The sequence below is a fragment of the Thunnus maccoyii genome, chromosome 10 (genome assembly GCF_910596095.1).
Source record: "Thunnus maccoyii chromosome 10, fThuMac1.1, whole genome shotgun sequence".
In the NCBI taxonomy this organism is placed as follows: domain Eukaryota; kingdom Metazoa; phylum Chordata; class Actinopteri; order Scombriformes; family Scombridae; genus Thunnus; species Thunnus maccoyii.
Window position 1 is genome coordinate 7,901,557 of NC_056542.1, and position 21,353 is coordinate 7,922,909.

Genomic DNA, 21,353 nt, shown 5'->3' on the forward strand with positions numbered 1-21,353 from the left:
TCACATAATATAGCCAAATATTTTTACATCTGAATATGTTCAGTTGTCTTATCCTGCAGTCAAAATGTATATAGTAATATATGGAGTCATCTAGGAATATCATCACAACATAAGCTTAGTTTATCTGCATTCAAGAGGGACACAATAGTAAATGACAGTGTCATCAGCATAGAGGTGGAATTAAACATCTGGATCATTTTTATCCAGGTATATTGGTGAAAATGGTAGATATTAGTGGATGAAAAACTCAATCCTAGGTTACACCTCTAGACACATTCTTTACTTTGTAACAGCCCTCTGAAAAGGTTCAGAATGAAAGATTTGTTGGCTTTGAATCAAACATTTTTCTATTTTTTCTCCATATTGTACTAGAAACACAAACATGCTTAGTATTCTGTCGACAAAAAAAATAGAAGTTTACCAATAAGTTCAATAATGCTAAAACAACACAGTGTCATCAAACCACAAATACTTTTTTTCTTTAGAAAACGCTGTGCTAAAATTCAAGTTTGTCTCAGTTTGTTTATATTTATGGATTCACACCAAAATGTATTAGAATTTTTTTAGCTCTTGACAACATGGCAGTGGAAATGTAGGACAGATGTGGAAGAAACAGAACTTCCCTTTAAGAGTTAAACACAGTGACTGTAGGTGACATTTAGTATCACTGTCAGGTATTGCTCACTTGTATTCTTTACTTTTTCTGTGTCACTTCCTCTTTCTCTCTTCTCTTTCTCTCCTATCCATCTTATTCTTGGTCTTCCTTCCTCTCCAACTTCTAGGTTTGGCAGTAAAGAGGAGTACATGTGTTTCATGAATGAGTTTTTAGAAATGGAGTGGGGCTCCATGCAGCAATTCCTGTATGAGATCTCCAACCTGGACAGCGTCAGCAATGCAGGCGGCTTTGAGGGATACATCGACCTGGGCAGGGAGCTGTCTATACTGCACAGTCTCCTTTGGGAGGTCATGGCTCAGCTCAGCAAGGTGAATCCAAACATGATACATAATTTATTATAAACTGCAATTTTATCAGAAAACCAAATATTAGATATATTGTACACTGCAGTTCTTTCTGAAATAAGATATTTTACCGGGACATTTTTTTAAGATAATAGTACTTTTAACAGCTATTATATAACATTACAGAATATCTCTTGTGTTTTTATCACAACTGTTCAATCATTAATTTTTCTTATTTGGTAATACTGCTGTATTTTAGTCACTTCATTATACAAGGACTGGACACCTACATTTGTACCCTCTCATGTATAGGGAGAATACATTAGCTACACCTGACAATATAATGTATTACAGTTAAAAAACACCAATAATTATGGCTTAAATTAAATTTTCCAGGGTTGAGTCAACACCTTTCTGACAACAAAAGTCATATTTATTTCAGAGCTGTTGCACTGAATAGCATTGTGCAGGTTTTCGTGTTATTGTGTCCACCCTTTGTACATCTCTTTGGGGTTTTATTACTATGCAGCCAAACTAAATCAAACTCAGACTGGATATGTCATTTCAGGACTGAATTTCAACATATGGTCTCAAAAATGTTGCGCTGATCTCTCACCTGACAGTTTTTGCTAAATGTGGCTATAAGTCATTAATCAAGTTTAAGCTGTCATTAACTTACAAGCGTCAGGTGAGTGGAGGTAGATATATGGCATTTTAATGAAACCTTTAAATTATATATATATAATATTTTATAAATCTGCAGCAAAGCTCAGTTTCTTTTTCCTTTAATTGCAGGATGCCATCATCAAACTGGGTCCTTTGCCTCGCCTCCTGAATGACATTAGTATGGCCTTGCGTAACCCACACCTCCAGAGGCAGCCCAGCCATCAGACAGACAGGGTCCAGGAGAGGCAGACAGACAGGTTGCTGTCACGGCCGAGCTTCAACAGGGGCATTTCATCCGAGTTCCAAAATCTTATGATGAGGGATCTTAATAGGTAAGCAACATGCTGTGATCATAACAGCTCAACTCAGCATTTTACTATCATTTTATCATCAGCTTTCTTCTGCTTCAAATAACTTAATGCTGCATTTATGTTTTGTTGTTTATTATGTATTTTGGAACTGCTGTCATTTGAAATATTATGAAATTGTTCTTGTGAAGAACAATCCTATGGGGCACTGATGTAGGAACACATTACTTCAAATGGTTGTTCTTACTCACTGCTGTTCTCCAGCTCTATAGATATCACTCGCTTGCCTTCCCCTACCTCCACCGGTGGGGTCATGCCATCCCGCACCCAGATGAGTTTTCAGGACCGTGACCACCCCCATCGAGCGTCCTCCAAAGACATGTTTTACGTATCCCGCCCTCCCCTGGCCAGATCCAGCCCGGCCTACTGCACAAGCAGCTCGGACATCACAGAACCTGACCCTAAGGTGAGTTTTATCACACTGACTAGGGGAATTATCATCCCATCCGCTAGGTTTACCTTTATCAAAGTGAGGTTAGTATGGCGTGCATGTTAGTCATACTTAATAGAATCTGCCATCGTATGATCGAGGCTGTAGTTTATCATGACATCTGCTTTTTTTCCACTGATTCACCACGCAACTCATCCTAGCGGTATTTCCTGGGAAATACTTTGAGGCATTCCGATATCCAGGCCTCGCGGTAAAAACACCCGCACCACCCTCACCCATATCATCCGTGGCCACCTAACATATCAAAATAACAGGGGGCACACTAGCCTCTCATATCCCTTATTACTTAGGTGCTCAGTGTCAATAAAAGCGTATCTATGATGGACCTCCAGGATTCCCGAATGAACAGCGTGTCTAACCTGCAGTCGGTGGACATGCTCAACTCCTCCCAGGCCTCCATCGCCGGCATGGGCAGCTTCGGAGGGCTGAGCAGCGGAGGCGGTGGCGGCCTGGGGTCGGGCCTGAGCAGCCAGCTGCGGGCCGGTGGGAGGTTGTCAGCTGGCTCTGGCGGCTCCAGCATGTCCGGCGGCCTTCGGCTGAGCCAGCTGAGCCAGATGGGCACCACCACCGACTCGCTATCCCAGCAGCAGCAACAGCAGGCCGCCGCCATGCGCTACCCGCTTTCCTTCCAGAATCCCCTCTTTCATCTGGCGACTGCTGATGGGCCTCAACAGCAACAGCTCCACCACCAGCACAGCCGGGCTCAACCCCCAGCACCCCTGCTCCTGGCTCCAGAGCCTGAGCCCTCACACCAGACCTACATCCCACAGTTCGCCCATGGGGGGTTCTCTCGCAGTGAGGACCTGTCTACCCTCAGGACCAGGGACGGTCACCTGGGCCAACCCAGCATCATCCACTCACACAGCTACAGTGACGACTACAGCAGGGCTGACTATGGACGCAGGCAGATGTCCATGCATATGCAGGTACTTGTGTGTTTATTGTGTTCTCATGTCGTCTTAATGCCATTTTGTGTATGTTTTTATGTGATTATTACATCTTTTATATTATTCTGACTGCATGAGTTAGACGTTCCTGGTGAAAATAGGTGCAATGTATATGTTGCTTTGAGCCCAATTATCTCATTGTTCCCATGCTGGATCTGTTTGGTGGGGTGGAGCAATGCTTACCTTTCTGATACTGAGGGGAGCAAAAGTCAAATATTTTCTCTTTTTTGGCATTTTGACTTAATTGACAGTCAACAGACAGGAAACATGCAGTTAAAATGAGGTAGTAGACATGCAACGGAGATCCCCAGCTTTAACCAAACCAAGGCCATTGTGGTTACATGGTATGTGTTTTAGACTGCTCTGCCACAAGGATGCAATAGTCGGGAAAATTTCAGATCCTATGCATAGTGAGAACTTGTTTTCATACAACCAATCAAATATCTTAATTTTAGAGCATATACACATACCTGCAAATGTCACTTTGGCTTGAAAAGGCTGTTGTGGTCCTTACTCTTCAACACCACCGCTAACAAAAGACTGTCTTCCGATGAAATGTAGGCTGCAAGTTTGTTTACTTTTTCCTGTTCCCCTGCTGGGACTCAATCAAACACAGACAGCGACACAGTGGCTGAGAAGAGCATTTGTGATATTTCCCCACAGACCTTTTTTTCTTCATTTCAATAATAAAAAAACTATTGACAATAAATAAATAAAACTCTTCCAAAAGGGATAATCACTAAATGTGATTTCAGTCAGACTTAAAAGTTGTCTCAAAAAGATTGAATCAAGGAATGAAAATGCTTATTTATTATTTACTTGTGTCCTTTTTAAGGATAACCTTCAACAGCAACAAATGATGGGCATGACCTCCCAGACAGGAACATCCCACTCCTCCCTGGCCACCACACCTCCCACCACAGTCCAACCCGTGCGCCAGAGTTCTGTTGCCCCGCCTCCCACCCAGCGTGTCAAATCCCAGACCTCCCATCAGTTGTCGGTCAGTGCAGCTGCTGCACCTGCTGCTCCGGCTAAAACACGACCACAAAGTGGGAATCTCCTCCAGTCACCAGAGTCAGGCTACGGTGGCAGGCAGCACGGGTCCCGGCAGCTGTCCGTCAAAGACAACACTGCCCCGGGCCTGCCCCACCAGCAGAGCTCTGTCAGGGAAAGCCAGAGTCCACAGGGAACCACCAGTCAGAGCACTCAACAGTCACCACAGCAACAGTCTCAACAACAGCAACAGCACCTGCTCAAACCCACCATGAGCAAACAGGTAATATCTGCACGCTCTGAATTCATTTTCTTCTCTTTCTTCTCTTTTCTTCTCTTTGGCGCTCCAGTTCTTCAATCACCACCTGTATCCAAGGCTATTTCTCAACAATGGCTTTTAATTGAGTGTGTGTCTGTGCGTGTTTTTGCATGTGTGTAGCTCAATGAGCAGAGCATGGCACTAACACTATTAGGATTAAGGGCTTGAGTCCCACCAGGGGCCAGCCATGCTCAAAATGTATGAACTTATGCAATTCTGAGGCACTTTGGATAAAAGCCTGCACAGAATTGCTTGTTATGAAACTTACTTTCATCCACTTAAGAACTCATGTTCTCATATTCAGTGTGATGGCCTTTCTTCCTAGGGCTCCCAGTCTCCATCCACCCTCAATCCCCCAACCCCAGCCAATGAGCGAACGGTGGCCTGGGTCTCCAACATGCCCCATCTGTCGGCTGACATTGAAAGTTCGCGGATTGACCGTGAAGATTTCAAACTGAAGGAGTACTCAAAGAGCATGGATGAGTCACGCATGGACAGGGTAGGTTTCACTTATAAGCTCCATTATTTCTTTTTAAATGAAAAACCTTGAATTCATGCACAGTATAGCTAAGGAACATTGAGTCATGACTATCATTGCTGAGCAGATGAGCCTCAGATCTGGTCTTATCACACATGTCCAGAGGTCTCAAACAATGTGGGAAACAACAGCCATCTGCCAAATGTTCATAATTCTGTAGCAGTGTGTGGTAAATGCACTGTACCTCAGCCTTCATAGAAGGCAGTCACCCTAATTTGGAATATTTGGAGGTGGTTTTCTGCTTTCCAGTATGTCTGGCAAATTCATGAATGTGCATAATGAACTCTCCAATCCACCAGCCACTGTAGCTGCAAATCCCACTGAGAAATTATGGCTTGTAAACACTAACCACATATAAACCTCTCTAATTTTTTCAGGTACGGGAGTACGAGGAGGAGATCAACTCCCTGAAGGACCGTCTGATGATGTCCCACAAAAAGCTGGAGGAGTACGAGAGGAGGCTCCTCACACAGGAGCAGCAGACCAATAAGATCCTCCTACAGTACCAGAATCGACTCGAGGACAGTGAGCGGAGGCTACGGCAACAGCAAGTGGAGAAAGACTCCCAAATTAAAGGAATAATTAGCAGGTAAATGGAGGCTGTTGTTGGGATTGAGGGCAAAAGACAGCTAAGACATCATGTGGTCTTTTATAGGGAGGCCATGGGCGGGCCACATTGACTTTATTTTTGTTTATTATGACGCCTTGGTGAATAGACTATATGTGTTTTCTTCCAAAACATGTGGAAAAAGTGACATATTCTCACAGATAAAGATTGCTAGTAATTAAAATGAATTATAGTACTTTTGAGGAGTAAGTCCTTGGTTGACACAGTGCAACTTTAGCGTATTGGATTCTGCTTAACAAGCTTGAAACATGAACTTGAAGCAGTGATGTTCTTTCCTAAAATACATATATTGCATGTTGGAATAGGACTCTATTTACCAAGGGTTGTTATCTTGCAAAGAATATTGGAGGGTAGGAGGCTGGTTTCAGTTTCATTAAGCACTACAGCCCTGGGAGCAAGACAGGGAGCTGTATATTGAAAGCCAAAGCTGCAGTCATGTAATGAGTGGCAAATTAAATGAGAGAATATAATAAGGAGGACAGAGATCTATATCTTTCTTTGATAAGCGTATAGGGCATGCTCCCTTGGCGGTTGGTTCTTTTCAACTGAGTTAAGCTGGACAAAGGAGACTGTGATTGTCCTCTAAGCTCTTCTTGTAGAAAATCTGCCGTCATAATTTCACAACATGGTTTACTTGCTATTCAAGAGCATCATATTCGGGTGACTGTGGAGAGCTGAGTCCTAACTTATTGAGTGCTTGTGTGAAAATGTAATGGAGCAGTTTTAGAGTGCAGTCATTAGTTTTTATCGATCGACCGAAAAATTAAGTAGTTGATGGGAAAAGAGTGAAATATTAATCATATCTCAGTTGTATTCAGGCATGAAAACCAAATATTTGCTGTGTTTTAAGGATTCCTTGGACATTTTAAGTGTGACTACACATTAGCAATGCTGCCCAAATTTATTCATTTCTTTTTTTTTTATTTTGGGGAGAGTTGAGTTAAAAAGCTTTGCAAGGAAAAGAATACAATATTTTCTTGTTCACATCTTATAATAATAGTCTGTGGTCTGCAACTGAAGGGTGGATAACTGTGACAGAGAATATTGCCACTTCTAATCCACTCCAGGAAAGAAGACATGGAATGAAGACAGAGACAGTCCTGCTCATCCTTAATGGGAGAACATCTTTAACGCCCTATCCTTGTATATAAAACCATCATTAAAACACCCTCCCATATCCTTGAGCTGTTGCACTTATCATCAGCCATTTTTTTATGAACACAGTGCTTGCTTCTAACTGGATCTTGGGATCATTTGATATGATTCCACATAACTTAATTTTCATGACTCTCCCAAGAGATTGCATTGTAAAAGCACAAGAGGATTGAAAATTTGATACAACGTAACTTCTGAAACATGTCTGCACTTTTTAAAGCAACGCGACACATTGTTCTGGACCTTCAGGCACAGGACTTTGGAAGGCTATGGTTTAATATTAGCTCTTCCATTTTAAATCAAGGTGAACCATGTTCACTGAAGGACTGCTGATGTATCTTTCTACAGAGTGAACATGGGGATCGATACCTCTCCTTTTTTTTTTTTGCATTGATACAATGCTATGGTGAAACATGACGAGGGGAGACCATCACAGACAAAACTTGAATCAGTCAGTGAACGATGAAGATTCAAGCATAAAGGCATAAAGGAAATATGCCACATAAGAGAAAAACAGAGCACTTAATGAAAAACCATTGATTATTGCTCCCCTGGAGTACACGTTTAAAGTGAACACAGCAAATCTGCTGCAAGAGACTGATATTTCGAAGGCTAACTCTTGTAACTCGTGTGACTTTTATCATCTGACCACACAAGGATGAATTAAGTAGCAGATCTGGATGCTTCCGTGTCAGATTTTTACTCACAGTTCAGTGAGCCAGACGATGTCATGCAATGCATCGCAACACTTGAGCATCGTCTGGACACATTTGAATTTTAATGCACATATGAGCAAGGCAAAGAGCGCAGAGAGTGTGGATGCCAAGAAATATGGTCTCAGGCCATTCTATTGGATTGATTAGATATACAAAATTTTGTGTAAACATAGCCTTATGTTGTGTTTTTTATCTTAAATTGACTTTCAACTTTATGTTAAACTTTAACATTCAAATACACTACGTTGATGCAAATGCAAGCTCAGGTTCTGCAAAAGGAGCGTATGTGATCTTGAGTTCACGACTCCTACGTAGGCTTGAAAAAATCTCTCTTATAAGCAGAACTAAAACACTTAGCGTTGTGTTTGGAGTTTCAGAGATTTTCTTTCAGAGAAGCCTTAATGTTCTGTGCAAAAACTTTTCTTTAAGCTCAGAGCAAATCCAATATCTGTCATGAGACCAGGTACACTTTTTGTTCTCAACAATCTAATTTAAACCAAAGCCAAATGTTGAGTTTTAGGTCATGCTAGGTTAAATCCACTGAAACACTGAATCCACTTTACCTGTAGCACTCATATCTATATATTTTTTCTTTAGGGTAATGATCCCATTAGTTGGCTACAGGCTCTCTTATTTTTTTTTGTCAAAATATTTTCATGCATTTTGGTGAATATGAATGAAACTATTTATCTTCCCCAAGCTGTTTGCTGTGAGCTGAACAATAGATTTACTTTGGTTTCTGGAGAGATACAGTAGGGGGAAAAAAATCAATGGTCTTAATTGTACCTGTCATAGTAATAATCTATTTTTAACTATAATCCATAGCATATTAAAGTCTGTGATGCAAGAGCCATAATAATAATAATATATAAAATATATATATGAATTCTATTGAGAGTGAGATTATAAAATGTAACTATTTTAACCTTGCGCAATAATAGATACAATATGTCTACATGTGCTGTTTGTGCAAATGCACATGCAGGATCCTGATGAGGTATATTGTATGCATTTTGTGTACATACATAAAGAAACGGTAACTTCCTTCCAAAATCTTTGACCAGGTGCCATCCACAGTATCTAAACATAAAAAAAATAAAGACCTGGAATACTGTAAAGTGCAAAATACCACAGAGACGATATGACAACATGACGTGACTCTTTGACAACAGTATGTTCTGCAAAGTGTGTTCTTCAGTTCTCAACTTGTTTTTGGCTTATCTGTAAGGTGTTTGTGAATTTCTCTGCATTTTAAATGAAAGACTGCAATGGATATTATTTATTAAAGCGCAAAATATTTCTTATATCTGTATGATTTTTGCTGTATATGCTTGGTATGACTTTTGACCTGCAGTCCGTCATTGGTGGTGTCCAGTGACATGGTGATCAGAATAGTTGTTTAAGAAAGTTAGACAGTACTGTCATTTAACTTATGCAGTTACAGTATGAATTAAATATTATTATTAAAAGGGCAACCATATTATTATTTTTTCCCTCTCCAGAGATATAGATAATATTCTGGTGTCAGTATATCCGCCTCTCTTTTGTAGCAAGAATATATTGATAGGCTGTATAGATTGTACTACAGCAAAACTTATGTTTAAATCTTGCAAATGAAATCATAGTGGTGATGAGTTTTGGCTTGATGTGTGTGTGATCAATATTGGTCTGATTGACATGGCTTGTAGCAACAGCCAAGGGTTTATATTCACTTTTTTTACAGACCTGTGTCAAATGGTTGCAAATAATTCTTGGGTTTGTTTCAACCAGATGGGTGGGTGTCTGCTGCATCAACACCAATCAGATGTTGAGAGGTAAGTTTTCAATCGATGATATGTTGCACTTGCTGGCAAAAATAAATAAATAAATAAATAAATAAAAAATAAAGTATTTGCAGCTGCTTTTTGATTCAGGTCTGTTGTTTCTTTCAGTTGACTTTACATTAACATTAACATCCTATTTGACACCTTTGTCTCTTGCCTTTTTTCTCTGTAGCAAAATATTCAGACATTGTGACCTCATGTTGGTAGATTCACACATTGTTTTTGACTACATGTACGACTTGACCTCAAAAGCACACTACTTGAAGTACAACTGGATATAAAAGCTTAACTTTTTTTTTTTTTTTTTTTTTTGTAACATATCACCCCACATGAATCATTGTCTGCCTTTTGAAGTCATGTCAAAATCTTAATGCTGTATCCCCATGTTACATTCCATTGTTTTTTGAGACAGTGCTAATATTTCTGTCTGTGCTTATGATTGATTCTTTTCTTTTCCTATTCTCTTCTTTTGTAAAATAACTCTCAACACTGTACATTATTTATGGAATAAAACATCCAAACACTTATGTTTGAAACTTCACCTGTGGATTTTCGTTCTTTATTGTCAAACATGTGCCTCTCTGTGTTCTGAATAAAATGATATGAATGTGCAAAAAAAAAAAAAAAACAGCCTTTAATAACACAATATGCCAAAGAGCCCACTGGTTGATTGGTGATATATTTACACTGCATTGATTCATGGTGGCAATTAAATGTTCCTGTCAACAATTTAACTGGCTTAGCGCCATAATGAACACACATCTTTCTGGTTATTTTACGCAGTCAATTAGATATTATAAATGGATCATATTCTAGTAAGCATATTTCATGTCAACAAATTGCAAGGATGTTTATTCTGCTTGTTTTGAACCATACAGTGTCTGTAAGATGTCAACTAAAACCTTGTAAAACAAATGGGAAGTCATGAATCAGATGCAATGATATCTATGACGGCCAAGACAGTGGGGGTCTTTTTCTATTCACAGCAACTTCTATTTGGCATTGATCACCACCATAACAATATTCACAGCTTAGCCAGTTGGCTGTGTGACTGCGAGATAACCCTGTGTGAGAAATATCCTTGAATGACCCTATCTGGAGTAAATCCCTGGCACTTGGATAATCATGAGAGCTGGGAAACCTGCACTGTCCACTGGCTCATGAAAACTGCAGCAGTAAGCTCGCTCGTATCTGCGAGCGGAGTCTTTGAAATGATTAGTCAAAGGATTTTCCACCAGTGCCTTGGTCAGTCCATGTTACATAACATGGGCAATTCCCTGGGGATGATTGGGATCTGTTACTGAACTACTCAGTTCACAAGCATAATTGTCCACAGTTGGCCGTAATTATACTTTGAAAACACCTTAAATCAGGCAAAAATGCTTTGATGAATCCCAAGGGTGTCAGAAGAAAAAAAGGCTCCACCAGTGAAAATTGGCAGTGCCTGAGAAAGCATGGCTTGGGTTACTGCTGCTCAACATTTGCAAGGGCTTAAAAGATTGATCCGCCCATCAAATTTGGGATTGAGATTTGAGATACAGGTAAACAGCATCTTATCACTGTGCTGTGGTTGAGACAGATGTTGGAGTTGCTGCTCAATTTCTTATTAAGTATCATCTTGAATTCACAACGCTCCCTTTCTTTCTGTCCCCCACCCCCCCCCCCTTCCCATCCCCCCACCCCCCACCCCCTCTTTCTCTCTATCTCTCTCTTTCTCTGCTTCCAAGACTCATGGCTGTGGAGGATGAGTTAAGGGGAGGACCCATGATTGAGCCAAAAACCAGGATTTTCGCTGATCAGGTCTGTGAGACTGCTTCTTCTCTCGTCGAGTCGGTGGCCCGTGCTATCTTCTATCCCCCCTCTAGCTCTCTTTTTTCCCCCGCTACTCTTTATTATTTTGTCTGCTGTGTGTATGTGGTCCCTCTGATTGTCTTGCCCTGTCCCTGACCCGTCCCCGTGTTTGGGTTTGATTGCCATCTGTCTGCCAGTATACCTGGGAGCCTTGATGATCAAAGAGTTTTGCTGTTTGCATTCCTCAGCTCAAGCTATCAAGAAGTCTGACTCTAGCTGGGTTTTGTGAGCATATCTGGGTCTGTGATGCTGTTGATGGTTTTGTAGTTGTTTCTGTCAATTGTCTCTGCCGAGCATGTCGGGGGTCACACACATGATGTAGAACCAGACTCACACTCATGTTATTGAATAACTGAACCCCAAAGCTATAAAGTTCAGTATGCTGCGTGGTGGTGGTGCTGTGTGTTCAGGAGCTTTCTTCCCTCAGTGCTTTTCATTTCATGCTCTCTACCCGCCCCCTTTCTTATCCTGTCAAGTTGAACTAGCCCACCTTCAAGCATGAGTCATGATATAGTGACTGCGTGCAAACACACATGTGTATATATATATATATATATGCATTTGTGTTTGAGGAAAAATGGAAGAGATAATGAGAGAAAAGGAATATAGAAACCTCTAACTACTCTGTACACTCATACACAGCTGCAGGACTTTTGTTCAGATCAGAAATTCTCAAATCAAATGCGTCATCTAATTTAGGCTGAATTTATAAGATTAATCTTATTTTGGTTTTTGTTTTGTTGTTGTGTTTTTTTCTTAATGATAGTCACATTTTTGCATGAGAGTGATCTATTTGCATTTGTTTTAGGACAAATGCAGCACAAACATCATAAAAATGTTGCCTGTGCTAATACTACATAAATAGAACTAAGCCATACGTTGCATTTTCAGCTTCTCCGCAGATTAATTAAAGTCAAATCTATTCTGAGTACTGAATGAAACATACAGACCTCTGATGCCATGTGTGGGGTTTTATCATAAATTCAAACAGTTGCCCCACTTACAGTATATGTTCCTTACTTCATTTGGCCATGTTTGTGAGTTTTCCTCAGTTAATTGCAAGAAAAAATCAAAGGAATGCCTCACAGTAGATTTCTAGTTTCCCATAAAAAGCAGCATAGAGGGAAAAATAATGAAACATGCCAATACAGAACAGCTGACAGAAGCTTCAGAGCAGCACATTGATGGTCATTATTACTACTAATGTGACAATGATGTCTTTTGAGAAATCCCACAAGGCCATACATTTAGAAAAATATATATATATATTTAGCATTAATAATACGAACACAAGTCTTCACTATAACAGAAAGTAGTTTAATGCAATGCCTCTCAATGTTCCAGGTTAAAAAAGAATAGTAAACGGTTTTGCGCTCTTGAATCCAGGCTTTTCAAAAGATCATGTTAGGTGCGTGTGGCCAAAATTAACGGTCCCATTTTATAAAAAGATCACCTGAACACTGACAAAAAAGTAAAAGAGGCTCTTAAGATGCAAAAGGAATCATTTATTTCATGTGCCCAAAGTGAACATCTTAGTCAAAGGACCATCATCAGCACAACTTACAGCGCAAATGATTCTAGAGAATCAAATTAACAGCAATAACCAGACAAGAGAGGAGTGGCCAGAGGCAAAAGGTGTTTCACATGAGCTAATCAGCTACCAAGGTGTGAATGTTCATTTTTGTTTCATGAAATAAATTGATTCTGTCTGCATCATTAGAGCCTCTTCTACTTTTCAGGCGAGATTGCCCATGTAACCTGCGACCCATCTTACTTTATGTAAACTTTATGTGGCAGGACTTTTTTCTTCTTTCCTATACCCGGCTGATTTAATGTGTCTGTCACAGGGGCAGATTTTCTGCAAAATGAGTACTTTTTCTTTTAATACTTTAAGTAAATTTAACTTATAATACTTCTATACTATTATTTAAGCATGATCTTAAATGCAGGAATTTTACTTGTAATGGAGTAATGTCACATTGTGGTAATGCTACCTTTATGTAAGTAAAGGATCCGAGTACTTCTTCCACCACTGCCGACTGACTGATCAACATGCTGACGTTGCCACGCCACCAGTGTAGCTACAAAAACTACTGCCTCTCTCTGACTCAGCCTGGAAAATTAAACATTGTAAACTTCACAAAGTATTTGATTGGATTCTACTGTACTGTACAGGTGTTTGTTTTAATTCCATACAGTATAAATGGGTATAAACAGTACTAGTTGATACACAGGAACAAAAACAATGAAATAGGGAAAATTCTGTGCTGAAATGCTCTTTTAATCTACAAGCAGCTCATGGTGATTGTTGCCAAATTAGGCAGTGCCTTCAGTGAGAATTATGTGAGGCAGTTTTGACAGAAATTACTGGTTAGTTTTGTGTTTCTGCTTTAGGGCCTTAAGACAAGCCGACAGTTAAGTCCAGTGTGATGACACTCTACTCTAATAGGTGAGACGGGTGCACACACCACTACTGAGAGGGGGAGAAGTAAATTAATAGGGAGTGAGAGGGGAGAGGCATGATGCCATTGTTTCCTCAGGTCACTGCTAGCAACTTCCAAAACAACACTCCACACTTAATTAGACTTCACACAATAACACAGGTGCAGGACGCCATAATCCTTCACACCACAGTAGGTTGATGCGCACAAAATGAGAATACACTGCAAAAAGTTGACTTCTATCCAGACATTTTGAGATTTTAGCAGAGTTATTAGGAGGACGTGAAAGGATGAGTGCCTACTAAACTATATAAGTGAATAAAATCACGCTTAAGCAACTGATAATGTAATAACTGCCGGTTTTTAATGTAAAAATTGGGTTGCAAAAGTGTCCCGCAAAATTGGATGAAGCGACATTGAACAGCCATTTATAGGAATCAATTTATAAAAACATATTAATGTAGTATCTGGCAGTTACTGCTCATTATCAATTATCAGTTCCAGTATAAACTGAAACGTTTATCAGTTTATTACCATTTAACTATTAAATTGATCATTTGTAGGGCTTTTTGTTTGGCCAGCAGCTATCAGTGAGATGTATTTAAAAAGCTTTCATAGCTTTGTAGTTACATTAATCATATCAGTGTTTCATTCATATAAGATTCTTTGAATGTTTTTGAGTGTGTGCGGCAGGGTGTCTGTTACAGTGAAATACAAAAATTCTGTTCTTTCTCTGTGTATTGTGGATATAGTGTGAAGTGTATATATGATTCTGGGTCCTCCAAGTGTGTATATATTACATTTTATAGAGTAGATAACTGCATGTTTGATATAAGCATGTCCTTTTACTGTCGTTTTACCTTCCTGAACCAGGAAACACATAAGATTGAGCTTTCCAAAAATGTATTGGATTAATCAGCTACTTTCAGATGCAGATGTCGTTTGGAGTGCACGATTTAACGCCTTTTTTCTTTCTCGTATTAAGCATGATTTATGTTCTTGATACACTGCATGGCACGCTGCTCTAATGCTTTCAGGCTGTTGGGTTGTCTGATAATGTTGTGCGTGTATGGTTGTCATTATGTATGTGCGTTAGTACGCATTTTCATGTATATTCATGTTTTTGTTTTCGGTTCATTTTGTGTTGTGCATTGTGTATGTATCTTTTTTTTTGGGTGGCTGTTGTTTTCCTCAACCCTCACTGCCCTTCTGAATCCTCCCTGGTGCACACAAGCCCTCCCTCCCTCTTTTGATGTCAGCTTCCTCCTCCTGCATCCTGTTGTCAACCCTCCTCTCCTCTCCTCTCCTCCTTTGTTGATGAGATACGGTGATTTCTCTTAGGGGAGGCGTCAGTCCATCCTAGTGCAGCCCCGTCTCGCACCTGTCCCACCCCGAGTAACCAGGTAATAAACAAACCGGCAAACTCTCACTCTCCATCCATAACCTCTCTCCACTTCTGCTGTTCTCTATGTGCGTCCCTGTCCATACACAGCACCTTGTGAACTCACTGCAAGCCAACACACTGACAGCCCCACTTTACTCTTCCATTTACCTTTCAGAAAAAAAAAGAGGCCGGTCACTGAATGTTTGGACAGAGGTTATTGATGGTTCCAAGGGGTACGCCTCTCTGTTGAAAGAGTGACAACAAAACCAAATATCACAAGATTTAAAGCTGCACTATCTAAACAACTTGGCAGTGAGAGGTGTTTTGTGTGAAATATGTCTCAACTATGGTACCTTTTTACCCAAGATACCAAAGGCAGCTTACTAGAGAGACAGAAAATGTAATGTTGGTTGCCGCAATTTAGAATAAACTGTTCCAAACAGAGGGCATCATTACCTCCCAGAAAAAATAAGATTTTTCAACACACTGTTGTCTTACAAACTGAGAGACAGATTTGTTTTACGCAGTCTCTCCTTGACACACTGTAGCTAGAATGGTGTCCTTTAAGCAGACAGAGTAGATGGCTAGCTACTGTAACTCAGTTAGCTTTGTTTATCTGGTTCTTTGATAGTTGATAGGTACATGCTTGTGAACATAAAAATTTCAAAGGTGAAGTCAGTAGTGGCTTCCAAGGTACATTTAGGCAAAGATCACTGAGCTTAAAATTCAGTTACGTACACCGCTAACAGTTGGTTTAAGCTAAAAATTACACTGAAAACTGCGGCTTAAATTAATTTAGTTTTGAATTTTGAATTGGATTCAGCAACTATCGCAATGTTTTCACAAATTCAACTATGAAGTGTTTTGAATGCACTACAGCTACAGCTCTGATTCGCACTTTTGACTTCTCCATGGCAACGGCAGCAGTTCTTTGTAAAGAAGACACCACTGCACTTGTGGGAATGTGGTTCCATTTACAGAGCTTCGTTAGCTTCTTGTGCCACATATCACAACCTCTTGACTTTGTACAACATTGTAAATTTCTCAAAGAACTCAGTACAAAGTTAAGAGATCATGATATGTAGCACAACAAGCTAACGAAGCTCTGTAAATGGAACCGCAGTCCTGCACATGCACAGTGGAGTCTGCTGTACAAGGAACTGCTCTCCTGAGACTGAAGATGTGATCACTGTTATTAGTCTTTGGAGATGTTTCTGAACAAACTACAGTAACCATTGTCTTTGGGGTGAAGGAACATGTCACCCAGTGCAACGGTGTGGTTCATTGACATGTTTTTAATAGTTTTTGGACAACAACAGTGCTCTATGGCACAGCGGAATGAGATATATCAGACTTTGGATACACACACAATACTTATAAGTAGATCTATTCATTTTTGGTTTGACTCAGCATTTGAGATTTGCTGACAATAAGAAAAAGAGAAAACCACCAGCCATATCCTTTAAAGTTTCATTCTCTCTAACAAATGATAAAAATGCAGGAAGAGGTGGTAACCTGCTGGTTTTATTGTCACCCTCTCAACATAATAGCATGTCTTCTTGAAATATTCTGTGGCAGACCTCGAATAGGGAGTTTATTTGAATTATTTCAGATGAATTAGACTGCTTTTTCACTTTCTGTTGACCAATGGCCTTATTACATTCCTTGGCAAAAACATATAAAAGTACTTAGAATAGCTTATGCTAATTCAAAATTTCAAACATCAAATGTTTTTTTGTGTGACTGTTTCAGCCTGCTACAAATGAAAATGACATTGCTTGTTCACACACAGTTCAGTCATAACCAGCAATCCACAGACATATATGCCAACATTATTATTTGCAAATGATTTTCAAGTCATATACGGAGACATTCCTGTAACTCTTTGCATTGGATAATCGTTAAAATGCAGAGAAATACAAAAAAATAATCAATGAATACCATTGATTCTTAAGCTCCGATATTTTCAGATGTTGGCATTGGCAAAATTCTACCCAACTTTTCATTGCATTTAATCGTCACTTCATCTTTTCACTTGCTCTTGATTAACTTTTAATATGCTAAACATTATTTTGATAAACAATAGTGAACTATATGTCAATTTAAATGAAAAATATACAGCATTAATGTTACATGTACAGTAAACTGATTACAGTTACATTAATTACACAGTTTTCTACACTCACACAGTCATTATAATCTCATGATTTCTTTCTTTTGTAGATGTTTATATAGTAATTCAAGAAAAGTCAGGTTTGCAAATTAATAAGCAGATACTAGAAATATTTTTTTAAAGAATTTTGAGAGCAAAGCAACTATGGAAAGAAGTCCACATTAAAAAACAAGAATAGACAGAATCACATTTTATGTTTCCATAGACTTCAGTCCAGATTTTTGAACACAAAATAAGACATGAAATGCTGCAATATGGGCTTGAACTGGTTGAAAACAGGCCCAAACATGGATGTTTTTAGATTACCGTTCTTGGTGATAAATTGGACTGTCCAAAAGTCACAAAAGTCACTGTCCAAAGGAATATTGTGTGAATATTGATTGTTTTTCCACCACTGTGTTTTCCTACACACATAAACATACATTTCCATTCAGTTTTTCATCCCTCCCAGCTCACCCTCAGATAAACAACGGGAATTATGGGAAATCTCCGTATCTGACCCAATCCTTCCCTGAAGAACACTGATTAATGTTTTTTGTATATTTTTGTGTGTTTTCTTGTGTCTCTCAGTGAGTCCGTGTTTCTGATATTTATGTGTTTGTGTATGTGTTTGGAACCTGGGCACATTATTTGGTTGAATGGTGGTGGAGGCCAGTTGTTTATGTGCGTCTGATGATGTGTGACATGCATACTATTTTTATTTATTTATTTATTTTATTTTATTTTTATTTTGCTTCAGAGGTAGAGATATTCACCAGTCATCTTAAATCTTACAGGAGTTAAAGTTAATTTCACATTGCCATATATATATATATGTATGTATATATATATGTATATATATATGTATATATATACTGATTAAGCCAACACTTACAGCAGGTTTTTATTTCAAATGTGGAGGTGAGAAAGATTTTACAGTTTGCTCTAGACATCCACGATTCAAATTGATTGGAGATTGGAGGAGATGGGTAAGAACCTGTGTGTACGATACTCTGCATCATTTACGAACACCTAACATTTCAATACTCCACTAAGTGTTTTGTGTTTCTGTGTCCAGTACTGCAATTTTCATTAGCGTAAAAAAACACTCTCACACTAAGCTGTAATTGAATGCACGAAATAATCATAAACTACAGCCTACAGAGAGTGAAGCAAGTTTGGTAAGTTAAAAAGGATGTCAGTAAACATCTTGCCATTTTGTCTTTGTTCAGCTGATTGAATTTCTGAGTTTAATAGACATGTGTATTGGTCTACACATGGATATTAAATGATACTGTTGGTTGTGTTTCAGAGTAAAGAAAAAAGTGTCAGTGGATTCATGTTACTGGCATCCTGTAACTGTCTGTGCCATAGTTTGATAGCTGTTCATAGCACCAGTTAGCAACTGAAAATGTTTTCATTCATTTTGGTTCTGATTGAGAAGAGAAAAGGCCTGCTAATTCACATCAAACTTTGGGGTAATTTTTGTCTTTTCACTTTTTTTTTTTTTTTTAAGTGGAAACACCTTCCACTCACAACGGACACACTCATCAGATACAGTTTATCCAGGGATAATTTGCTTTTTATCCTTTTCATTTTCTCTACTGTATGCAGACCAAACTATCCCTCCTCCTTCCTGTCTTTCCCCTCTACAGCACTTCATCCCATACATGTTACAGTATTTCATACTTCTTGTATGTAAGCATTACAGTGATATTTGATATTATATTTTCCGATGTTTGATAAGGATGTTAAATTCCTGCACATATTTCCAAGTTATTTTCGAAGGCTCTGCACTTGTTTTACATTTTCAGTGAAACAGAGTCTCTGTAATTATGTCTAGACACCACACAGAAAATGTGCCAGGCAAGATAAATCAAGTGCAATTATTTCAAGAGGTTTCCACCCAGATCATCATGGTAGAACTGTGAATTCCAGCTTTCAAAATGCTGCAGTATTCAAATCATCTTTTGGTAGCTCTTGGTAACATTAAGCACCATTATGAATAGAGTCCTCATAGTTGTCTATTTGGCACAATAACCCAATTGTTTTCTCTTCCCACTGCTCCCACACAGACTCCAGTGAACAAGACTGGGAGTGAAGGCTCGCAAACAGACCTTGATAAAAACTAATAATGACACTAACATTTGCATTGCTGTTATTCTGCGCCAATGTAGGTAAGAAAAAATGGCAAAACCAAACTTTGACTTAATCACTAATCAAAAAGCTTCAACCCAGGATGAGCACCCATGCAGCAACTCATTGCTATGTGATCAATGGGTTTGGGTTAGACATTTTGGTTGGTGAATTTGAAAGAGGTTTGGATTTCCTGCCAGGCAAATAGGATGCACCTTTATCTTGCTTTTTTAAATTTGGCGCTGAGCTCTTGTGTGGCTTGACGTTTTTTTGCATGTGTTAAGCAACAGCTAAGTTGTGTGCTGTTAAGATGTTTTTGGAAGCCATAATCGTAGAGTTTTATAACCTTTAAGACATTTTTTCAGCTACTGAAGCACACACGTTTACATAGAAAATTATTGAACTTGAATTGTACTCATTGGCAAAGAATAACTCACTTGACTTCCTTGCACCCGACAAACACCCCATGCTACTCCCGAGAGGATCAGGACCCTTTGACCTCAAGTTTTAATCCCCCTTCATCCCTTCTTTTCCTGTGTCCCCTTTCTTGTGCTGCCATTTCTATTGGTGTACGTCATGCATCAACTTCGTAACTCATTTGGCTCTTTCTCTCCTCTCTCTGTCTCTCTCTTTCTTTCTTTCTGTGTGGTTCTTTCAATCCCTTATCACTTGTCTTTTGTTTTCGACTTCCTCCTTACTTTGCTTCTGCCATGGCTTTTACATGTCCTCATTCCAACCTGTTCTTTCTATTTTTCCAATGTTGATGTTTTCCACTTCCACACAATTCAATCACACCCCTTTTCCGGTGCTTTTTTTCCCCTCCTCCTTGCCCTCTTCTCATCTTTATCTTCACTATTCTTACTTCCTCCCACACTCTCACACTCTTCAACATGCGATTGTTTCCCTTCTACATGTCACATTATCTGCCTTGATTGAACATCTCCTTTACAACTCTCACATCCCTCATCGTTCATTGAATGGCCTCTCTCCCTACGACCATCTTCTCCCTGCTCCCACTCCTCTTTCCCCTCCCCTCTCTCTCTATCTCGCTAGGAGGACCAGCTTTCCTCCCTGGGTTCTGCAGACCCCGGTGTGAAAACTGAAGGTGGAGGGGGAGGTGGTGGAGGCGGAGGAGGAGGAGGAGGAGGAGGAGGAGGAGAAGGAGGAGGAGGAGGAGGAGGAGGAGGAGGAGGAGGAGGAGGAGCGGTAACCAACGATCAAGTCCTCAGAGTCTCTTCCTCGGGCATTTCCTCTGACAGCTCTCCCCACAATGGAGTCCTCCCCCAAACCGTAGACCCTCCCTCTCTACCCACTCCTCATCAACATCCTAGTCAGAATGGAGAGCTCCGTGGCAACCAAACATCCTCCCCCATGACAACCTCACAGGCAACCGGAACCACGGCAACAGCAACTACAGGCATAGCAGAAGAAGGGGGAGTAGGTCAAACACAACACTGAGCCAAATCAGAGAGAGATGACACAAACGAAAAAGAAAAACACTGTCCCTGTCTTTTTCCATTCAGCAAGGCGATGCTTTGAAAAGAATTCGCCATAGATATTCGTGTTCCCCCCCGGCAAGAGAGAGAGAAGAAGAGTGTGCAGGAGACAAGTAGTGATCATTCAGCTACTGTACAGTGCATAACACAAAAACACACAACACAAAGGGCTCTTCAACGGATACTTGTTCTCTTGATGCTCACATGGAGCTTCAGTCAGTATCAGTCTTGCAGGACAAGATAATGATACACTATCACACACTGTAAGCTGTTTGAACCAGTCAAACAAAGCATTTGACGTACATACCAAGCCAATATGTGAACATCTG

The 21,353-nt window shown here is 39.7% G+C and overlaps 1 protein-coding gene across 4 annotated transcripts in view; it reads left to right on the plus strand.

Moving 5' to 3' along the window:
• syngap1b (synaptic Ras GTPase activating protein 1b) overlaps window positions 1-21,353 on the plus strand; it is a 133,574-nt gene that overhangs the window by 107,266 nt on the left and 4,955 nt on the right. For all 4 annotated transcript variants that reach the window (XM_042423601.1, XM_042423598.1, XM_042423599.1 and 1 more), the window contains 9 exons: window positions 783-984; window positions 1,756-1,958; window positions 2,199-2,400; window positions 2,778-3,371; window positions 4,228-4,668; window positions 5,030-5,203; window positions 5,620-5,831; window positions 11,292-11,364; window positions 15,198-15,259. In XM_042423601.1, the coding sequence (XP_042279535.1) occupies window positions 783-984; window positions 1,756-1,958; window positions 2,199-2,400; window positions 2,778-3,371; window positions 4,228-4,668; window positions 5,030-5,203; window positions 5,620-5,831; window positions 11,292-11,364; window positions 15,198-15,259 (2,163 nt within the window). The remainder of the gene's footprint in view (window positions 1-782; window positions 985-1,755; window positions 1,959-2,198; window positions 2,401-2,777; window positions 3,372-4,227; window positions 4,669-5,029; window positions 5,204-5,619; window positions 5,832-11,291; window positions 11,365-15,197; window positions 15,260-21,353) is intronic.